The 10,083-nt window shown below is 39.8% G+C and overlaps 1 protein-coding gene across 12 annotated transcripts in view; it reads right to left on the bottom strand.

The window, feature by feature from the left end:
* LOC120426136 (cell adhesion molecule Dscam2) overlaps positions 1–9,480 on the bottom strand; it is a 430,444-nt gene extending 420,964 nt beyond the window's left edge. For all 12 annotated transcript variants that reach the window (XM_052710852.1, XM_052710859.1, XM_052710849.1 and 9 more), the window contains exon 1: positions 8,851–9,480. In XM_052710852.1, coding sequence (XP_052566812.1) covers positions 8,851–8,935 — 85 coding nt within the window. In that variant the 5' untranslated portion in view covers positions 8,936–9,480. The remainder of the gene's footprint in view (positions 1–8,850) is intronic.
* Positions 9,481–10,083: the final 603 nt, after the last annotated feature.

A 10,083-nucleotide genomic window follows, 5' to 3' on the forward strand; every position in this document is an offset into this window, starting at 1 on the left:
GTTAAGTTTTCACGAAAAAACTGAATTTCTTCCTGATTTCAAGAACAAAGTACTAGATGTTATATGCTTTTCTGAAAAATCAAACGATTTTGAACAAAACTGCATCAATATCTCAAAAACGATGAAAATGCATATGGGACATTTATGCGATCAGGGGCAGTGTATCTCGAAGCCGTTGCATCGTATCAAAAAGTGGTAAAAGACAAATTTGTAGGAAAGCGGGAGGGCTAACACCACCTAATGTCCGGGACTGCGACAAGCTGTATCAGCATAAATCAAGTCTGATACAAATTATACTTTCCCATAATTTCGTAGCCGGCCTAGGAATATTGGATTGGTTACACACACACACCTACACACACACACACACACACACACACACACACACACACACACACACACACACACACACACACACACACACACACACACAGTGCTGGCTATGGAGGCAATCGCAATGATCGTGAACTGGATGCTCGAGGTGAAGCTGCGGATCGCTCACCACAAGACGGAGATGGTGCTGGTTAGTAACCACAAGAAGGTGCAGCAGGCCCAAATTCACGTTGGAGAACACGTCGTGCACTCGAAGAGAGCGCTCAAGTACCTCGGGGTGATGGTGGATGACCGGCTGAACTTCAACAGCCACGTCGATTACGCCTGCGAGAAGGCGGCTAAGGCGATCATGGCACTGTCGAGGATGATGCCGAACAACGCTGGACCCAGGAGCAGTAGGCGCCGCCTCTTGGCAAGTGTCGCGACGTCCATACTTAGGTACGGCGGACCGGTATGGTGGACGGCGCTGGGGACGAAGCGAAATCGAGCGCTGCTCGACAGAACGCAGAGACTGATGGCCATGCGGGTTGCAAGCGCGTACAGGACCATTTCGTCGGAAGCAGTTGGCGTCATAGCCGGAATGATCCCCATCGGCATCACACTGGAGGAGGACACCGTGCGCTACACCCGGAGAGGCACGAGAGGTATCCGGGAAGCTGCGAGAGCCGAATCGCTGGCAAGGTGGCAACGTGAGTGGGACACCACGGAGAAAGGCAGATGGACGCATCGGCTTATCCCGTCCGTATCCACGTGGGTGAGCAGAAGGCATGGAGAGGTCACCTTCCACCTCACACAGTTCCTGTCGGGCCATGGCTGCTTCAGGAAGTACCTGCACAGGTTTGGACATGCAGAGTCTCCTCTCTGTCCGGACTGCGTCGATTGCGAGGAAACACCGGAGCACGTGGTGTTCGCCTGCCCTCGCTTCGAGGCAGCGCGAAGCGAAATGCTGGCCATTATCGGAGCGGACACCAGCCCGGATAATGTGGTGCGAAGAATGTGCAGCGACATCGCCAAGTGGAATGCGGTCGTCGGAGCGGTGACGCAGATCACTTCGGCTCTCCAGCGGAAATGGAGAGACGATCAGAGGAGGAACGACTAGGAGCCTAGTCGAAAACCCACGAGTGTGGCTGTGAAGGAGAGCACGTTATGATGGTCGGCTCTACCAAATCGGTACACGTCTCGATGGTCACAGGAGTCGAGAACCCACGAGTGTGGCTGTGAAGGAGAGCACGTTATGACGGTTGGCTCTACCAAATCGGTACACGTCTCGATGGTCCAAGGAGAGGGCTGCATATGACTAGCCGATCAAAAGCAACGCGATTCTTGGGCGCGGTTAAACCCTCGCATGGACTCATATGTATGTAGGACAGGAAATGGTTCTAGCACCCGGCATGGATCCTGTAAGTAGACTAGTGCAGAAAATGCAACGCCTCCCCCCGAAGTTATACCGAAAGGTGGTCCCGGGGGGACAAGGGCACGGCGTTCAAGGACTGGTTTAGTGGGTCGGGAAAACTCTTTTTTTGTTTTCCCAACCCCACACTACCTGAGGAATGAATTCTCAGGTGTCTGGTAGCAGATTCCGACCTTGTAAAAAAAAAAAAAAAAAAAAAAAAAAAAAACACACACACACACACACACACACACACACACACATACACACACACACACACACACACACACATACACACACACACACACACACACACACACACACACACACACACACACACACACACACACACACACACACACACACACACACACACACACACACACACACACACACACACACACACACACACACACACACACACACACACATACACACACACACACACACACACACACACACACACACACAAAATAGCCTTAAATGTTACCAAAAGAATAACGAAAATGCAGGATGGTTTGTCGCTCCTAAAAAATATAAAAATCATTTACTAAAACTGTTTTTTTTGAAAAGTGGTCTAAACGTCAAAATTTTTGAAAACCGGTAGTGGGAATCGATTCTCAGACAATTTTACATAAAAGTCTCTGAATTGACCATTGTCCTATGTCCAATCCTTGTGAAGATACAGCGGTTTTGAAAATGAAAATGTTGAAAAAACTGGTTTTTTGGTGATTTTCAGCAAATTCTATATGACAGGCATGGTTTTTCAGTCTCGTAAATATTTTTACCGGAAAGCTCGTCCAATTTCCCATAAGTTTGCCTTTGACAGCTTTTTAATTTGACTCGTTTTAATATTTACGACCACTTTTCAAAAAAACAGTTTTAGTAAATGTTTTTTGTACTTTTTTTGGAGAGACATACCATCCTGCATTTTTTCGTGAGTCTTTTTGTAACATTTTAGGCTTTTTCCTCAAAAATTTTGAAAGAAAAAAAATCATGACATCACCTTAAAATTTAACTTTTAAACATAAGAATTGAAATATCCCATAGAAGTGGCGTGTATTTCTCTTTCAGTGTATTTTTTTCAGAAAGCCCGTCCAATTTCCTACAAGTTTGTCTTTGACCACTTTTTGGTACGATGCAACGCCTTCGAGATACAGTCATTTTTAAATTACAGAATACAAAAATATCAAAATAACATACGCCCTTCTCAAATGTCATTTTCGAGTACAATTGGCTCCATATACACAAAAATGGCTTATATAGGCCTAGGATAACATGTCTACAAAGTTTCATTGAAATTGGAGAGGGTTGGGCTCAAAAGCATCAGAAAAATTCCTGATTTGAGCTGGAATTGCTCGAAAGAGAAATTAATTTGCATATCGTCGCTGTCGTGCTAACTTGTCGTGTGTAGATTTTGGGCCAAAGTGAGTTAAGATCGCTATTTTGTGCAGCTCACAATGCCTAACCTGTTGATCTTCACAGATCCCCAAAATTCGATTTCAATCCTGAGATATTCAATTAAAACCGAAACAGCTCCGTGCATTTTTGTCACTTTTCATATGAAAGCAGTTTCAATCTTGTCGTGCTATCTTGACACAGCATGTAGTGTGACAATTAGCCAAAAGAATTTTAGGTCAGAACGCGTTTGACACAGGTACGAGCTCGACTACCTTAAATATTTGCAATTATAACTCGGGAACCAAATTCAACCATACTTCAGGAAAATGCACCGAATGATCAACCAAACACAACATTCATTCAAGGTTGAACATTAAAACGCGTTTTTCTCGAAACGTCAAAAAGCGACTTACGACATGTTAGCACGACAGCGTCGATATTTACCCGAATTTTACAACTCTCGACTTTTTTTTATTAGATCCTATAAACATATGAAAGACAATAGGTTATAGGGCCTTCAAAAAAACTCTGGAACTTTATTCATGCGCTGGAAATCAATTCAAATTCAATTCTGTCGTTTGAGCGTTTTAAGGGACCTCAAAACTACCATACCTTGACGAAAATGAAGCGTTCACTGACATCAATTTCATACAAGTTCAGTTGTTATGACCAACTTCTTTCGTTGGTTTCATTATCCTAAAAAGTAACAACCTGAAACAGTTTTTTTTTTTCTAAACTCCGTTAAAGAAAACCTGTCGTACTAAACCTTATTTTAATAGAACGAAACCTTCGATACTCCAAATAGTCAACTTTTGCTCATCCAAAGTAACACTGGTGCCAAATGTTTCCAATAAGTCTCCCACAAAACCTTTTTCCAGTCCATTGAGAACAGCTTAACTACACCTATCTCTTACCCCTTTGAGAGTCTTCTTATGTGGCATCTTGAATGGTGTGAGAAGTCATATGGCACACTGAAACACACACACACACATACACACGCCATTCAGAGACACATTGTTTCCACCAGCAAAGTGTGAGTAACTGTTTGTGTGACTGTATGTCTTACAAATGCACAAAACCTCGAACAAAAGCCAGCAAACGGATTTATCGTTTTCCACGAACGGGTGGCGTGATTCCCTCTAACTGAAGGTTGGGTGGAGAAAGGTGGGCGGGAAAGCTTCCCAGAAGAAGCTTCTTGTTTTCGAGCATCTCGTCTCACGTGCCGGATTACAACACTGATTATATTAATTTTCGAACGGGCGCACGAAACGAGTCGTGCTTTTCCATGGTTGTGTAAAAGCAATAAGATGAATTGTGATTTGGGGTTGCGTGGGTGGGAAGGTAGATTTTATTGAAATTTGTTCAACCATCACAACTGTGGTTTCCAAGGTGTCCCTTTCACTGAAACAGTTTTTGGAATTACAAAAAATATTCTTCAAATAGCTTCAAGCATGCTTTTACTTCATTTTTCAGATCGGAATTCTGCCCAACATTTTACTGCTCCATCCACAAAAAGTTGTAATGAGATAAATCACCGAACTGTGATTAAATCAAAGGACTCGGATGATCGATTTCGCACTCCAACACCAGCTTGATAAATTGCTATGAAAAAAGAACGCTTTGTCCTGTCTGTACCATTATTTTCCGACACTCGGCAGGAAACACTCGCAGGAAACCCGTTTCAAGCACCAAAGCAGTCTCCCCCCGGGGCAGGGCTTAAGTAAATGTTGAAGCGTACAAACAAATTAACGCCTCGTTTAAGTTCATTAAAAGATTTTGGCGTGTTGCGTTTGGGCGGAAAGGGGTGGGGTTGGGAAAATTTCGTGGAAGTTGGCCCTCGCGCTGAACTTGGTTCGCGAGTTTCATGCGCTGGATAAATATTTACTCTTTCGTTAACGGTGTCATAATTTTGCTGGCAGGTTAGGTTCGAAGAATCGAAAGTTAGCATAACATCAAAAAAGCACTTAAATTTAAAATGAGAACTTAAGTTGTGATACAGATTAAACTACTGAGCAGTTCTCTAAGATTTCGGTCATTCGATATTTTTTTGTATTTTTTAAGGCCGATGCAAATATTTAAAAAAGTATTTGTCCCTCGGCCCTGGCCGAGGTCAAGGGGGGGGGGGCAAAAAAATAAAAAAATAAAAAAAAATAAATAACGAGCCATAGTCTTCACATTTAAATGAAACAAGTGTTTTAAAATGCATTTTACACTAGTTCAGTTGTTTTACAATCATTAGTTTTCAAAAAATCTAAGATCTGACAAAAACAAAAATTGTATCGAAAAAAAAGATTTGGCATCGAAAATTTTCAAAAATCTTAATAAACCCAAACATGCTTAAAATTATTTAAACGCAGAAGAATGTATTTTAATTTGATTTCAGCTGGTTGCACATGAATTTTCATTGAAATTTTGAAGTTTATTGTAAAAATATTTTTTTTGCCTCCTGATTTTTCGGACCAATTTTGAAGGGGGGGGGGGGGGGTGACAAAAACTTTTAAAAATATTTGTACCAGCCTAATCCGACCGAAACTTTTTTGATGCCTTCGGTATGCCCAAAGAAGCCATTTTATATCTAAGTTTGTCCATATAATTTTCCTTACAAATTTGGCAGCTGGCCATAGAAAAATGATGTATGAAAATTCAAAAATCTGTATCTTTTGAAGGAATTTTTTGATCGATTTGGTGTCTTCGGCAAAGTTGTAGGTATGAATATGGACTACACTGAAAAAAATGATACACGGTAAAAATTTTTTTGGTGATTTTTTATTTAACTTTTTGTCACTAAAACTTGATTTGCAAAATAACACTATTTTTATTTTTTTTTATTTTTGATATGTTTTAGAGGACATCAAATGCCAACTTTTCAGAAATTTCCAAGTTGTGCAAAAAATCTTTGAGTGAGTTGTGAATTTTTGAATCAATTTTTTAAATTTTTTCTGATTTTTTCAAAAAATCGAAAAATTGGTCGCAAAAATTTTTGAACTTCATTTTTCGATGTAAAATCAAATTAACAATCAAAAAGTACTTTACTGAAATTATGATAAAGTGCACCGTTTTCAAGTTAAATCCATTTTCAGGTGACTTTTTTGAAAATAGTCGAAGTTTTTCATTTTTTTTAATTAGTGCACATGTTTGCCCACCTTTGAAAAAAATATTTTTGAAAGGCTGAGAAAATTCTCTATATTTTGCTTATTCGGACTTTGTTGACACGACCCTTAGTTGCTGAGATATTGAGACAACTTTTGGGTTGGTTGAAAATTAGGGTGGTTCATGATTAGGGTGATTTTGAAAATCTAATTTTATAGCAATATTTTTTGTTTTTTTTCGTCTTCTTGAAAGTGGTTGGGCTTGCCAATTCAAGCAACCTTTGTCGAAGACACCAAAATTTTATCTCGTAATCTACGCCTTCTATGACCAAATTTATAGAAAGCATCTGAGCAAACCTTCAAAAATCAGGTTTTTGAACGTGGCAATTCAGGATTAAGTTTAAGAGAAAAGTGATATTCGGAGCACCATGAAAAATTATCATTTAAACCCAAAATATGACCAAAAATCAATTTTTCGATACTTTGGCTCAATTGTGAGTGCAGATTCAGATTCAGCGGGCAAAATTACACTGAAAAACATATAGTTGGACAATTTTCGAATTTCGTTAGGATGGTCTCATATGGTTTTCCCTTGAAAATTTGACAAATGAAGATATCTCGAGCTTAAAGAAAAACACCCCTCCGATTTTTTAAGCGTTTGTTGTGGTAGATCTCCTCTTTCAAATGCAACCTAATGCTTAAAATTTGGCTTGCGCCTTTTTGAGATATTTAAGTTTAAAACTGCATCTTTTTAACCTTGAAATGGTCGTAACTTTTGACCTTTTTTTCAAAAAAAAAAAAAAATCGTTCTTTAGTGCAATAAAAGTGCTCGCAATATCACATTTCTCTAATACTTAACCCTGAATTGCCACGTTCAAAAAACTGATTTTCGAAGGTTTGCTTGGATGCCTTCTATTAATTTGGTCATAGAAGGCGTAGATTACGAGATAAAATTTTGGTGTCTTCCAAAAAATTGCTTAAATTGGCAAGCCTAACAACTTTCAATCTGACGAAAAAATTCCCAAAAATATTCCTGTTAAGTTAGATTTTCAAAATCACCCTAATCGTGAACCATCCTAATTTTCAACCAAACCAAAAGTTGTCTCTTTCCATTTGCAACAACTTTTTCTGAAGACATCAAGCTCCAAAACGTCACCATTTCTCGAAAAATCAATTTTCCACTTAATTTTGCGATCTGGACCACTGTGCATTGTAATAAGTCCAATCCTTGTGAAGTTACAGCGTTTAAAAAAAAATGTAGAAAAACAGAGGTTTTGCAATTTTTTATGGCAGTTTCTATGTGTGAGACTTGATTTTTCAGTCTCGAAAACATTTTCACCGGAAAGCTCGTCAAATTTCCCATAAGTTTATCTTTGATGTAAGCTAATTTACTATCCTCTATCCAGATGATCACCTCCTTTTAAAATATACTGCAAAAATTATTCTATTTGCAGGAATCAGTAATAAGAAAACAATTCAACAGATCTTTTCTTTATAAAAATTAGGTTGCGACGATTATAAAAATGAGTGATTTTAAAGGCACGAAAAACCATGGGGCCTGCGTTGATACTCACATTGGAATAGTATAAAATTTTAAAGTTTTTTGAAACTTCGATATTCAGCTCCGGAAAGAGTGTTTTTTTAGAAACAATATTTTTTCGTAAAAACAATTTTTTTTTGTAAACTCTGGATTGTAAAACAACTGTTGGGAAAAGTGAGACAAGTGTAACTAGCTAAGGAAATGCTCGTTAAAATCCATTAAAAACGTAAATAAATCTGTTGGATTTTTTTGATAATCATCTTATTCCAGGTTTTGACTAAGACTTTGATAGAACAAGTTTCTAAAATATCCTGTTTTGTACAGTGAAAAATGATTTTAAAATTATTGATTTTCCGTACGTTCTTCTTAACTAGTGAGGCAAGAAAAACAATGTATGATACAAAAGGATTTGAAAAAAAAACACCATTCAATCTAGTTGTCCCGTGTCCTTTACGTCGTTTTGGCGGTTGTGTGGTAGTAGAATTAACTAATTGCAATTTAAGTAACAATTCCTCATGTTGGAAATATTGGAAATATTAAGAATAACGATCGTATGAGCGTCTTGCCCCACTTTCCCCTACTGATGAAAAATGCCCGGCAGAATGCTTTTTCCACTGAAATGTTGAAACCATAGCAAGTAATCAAATCTCTAGAAAGTATTGATCCTGTTTCACCGTGAACAAACACTGAAAGCAAATTAAAGATTTAAAATTTTTCGTATATTTCATCTGAATAACAACATACATTTCTGGAGTTTTTTTTTGAAAAAGTTCAATAAACCAAATTTTCAGTTTTTGCTTTTTGGGTGTTTTTAATACCACTGACTCAAGGCGGTTTCAAAAACACCCAAAAAGCAAACTGGAAATTTGGTATATTGAACCTTTTAAAAAAAACTTCAGAGTTATACTTTGCATAAAATCTGAATAGTTTTTATACAAGTCGGATTTCTTTCGCTTGGCTGTACAGTTCAATGAGTAGTGTATGACCGTAAGCATGATCGTTTCCCTTCGTTACTTATTTATTTAGCTTTTCATAGTAATATTGTTTTTTTTGTTGCTGATTGCAGATATAAATCAACTGATCCCGTCTGGACTCACCATAATTCATCCACAGCACCAGCAGCACTATCGCCAGCATCCTGTCGTTTATCCGCGCCACTTGCAGCATCATTCTCGATACCATTGCTTGAAATGGTCTTTTCTGTTTGCTCGAAGGTTTCTTACACACTTACAGAACCAATGCTTCTCAAAACATTTCTTTCGAGAACTGATCTCACACCGTTTTTCACCAGGAAAATTTTCACACGCACAAGTTCCACGTCAAAAATCAATTTCCCTTCTGCCCTTCTGCCGTTGCCCGATGGAGGTGGGAAAATTGCAAAACTACACACATATTTCACTGGACAACTGGGAAGGTGACCGAGGGGGGAGTTGTATCATCCGCAACTGCACTGCACCACTACGTACGCACAAATAATCTCGGGGTCTTATCTTCCTGGCCTGGTCTGCCTGGATGATGCTCCTGCCGCTGGTCCACCACGTGTGTGATGGTGTTCGCGAATCGAAATCCAATCAATAATTTATGTGTTGTTGTACACGGGCCGCGCGCGGGTTATGCACTGAAATTTCGCTCCCCGGAAAATTTCGAGGGGTGAGGGCGAGGAGTGGGAAAATTTGTGTCAACTCTAATTTCTCACGCGCTCGATTTTCTCACCAGCGACAGGACTCGATCAGGACAACCTGCACAGTTTCCAGCGAATTCGCAACGGCCCACATGTTTTCCGGAAGTTGGAGTTTTCACTTTTGTTGAATTTCCAGCCGGTGCTCCAGACATCACATGATTCGGCACCCCGCACAGAAAAACAGTAACTCTTCTTCTTGTTTTCCGTGTTGATTTTCCTGGAAGAACCTGCGAGACTTGCACTTGAGAAAAGTTTTTCCCCCTTTGACTTTCCCTTCTTCCTAGAAAATGTGCACCCGCCGATGAACTTTCATTCACGAAACGGAGCGATTTAACTCCTGCAAGTATGCAGCCGGCGCGCGCGCTACACCTGTAAGACTAAATTTTGGCGCTTTCTCCTTGGATGTTTTTCACTTTTCCTTTTCCTTCGACGGCCGCGACGACGTCGTCGTCGTTCTTCGGTTCCTTAGACAATTTTCTTCCTGTTGAGACCGTCAGGGCCGAATTCAGGGGTTGGAAAATCTTCTCTCCCTTCCTCCTCTTTCAGGTGACCTTCCACCTGTCTCCCATCACGTGTCTCACTCGCGCTTGCGAAAGCTCTCCCCTCTGATCGCGGGATGCTGCAACACACAAACACACAGACAGTGACT

Source organism: Culex pipiens, chromosome 3 (assembly GCF_016801865.2).
Source record: "Culex pipiens pallens isolate TS chromosome 3, TS_CPP_V2, whole genome shotgun sequence".
NCBI lineage: Eukaryota > Metazoa > Arthropoda > Insecta > Diptera > Culicidae > Culex > Culex pipiens.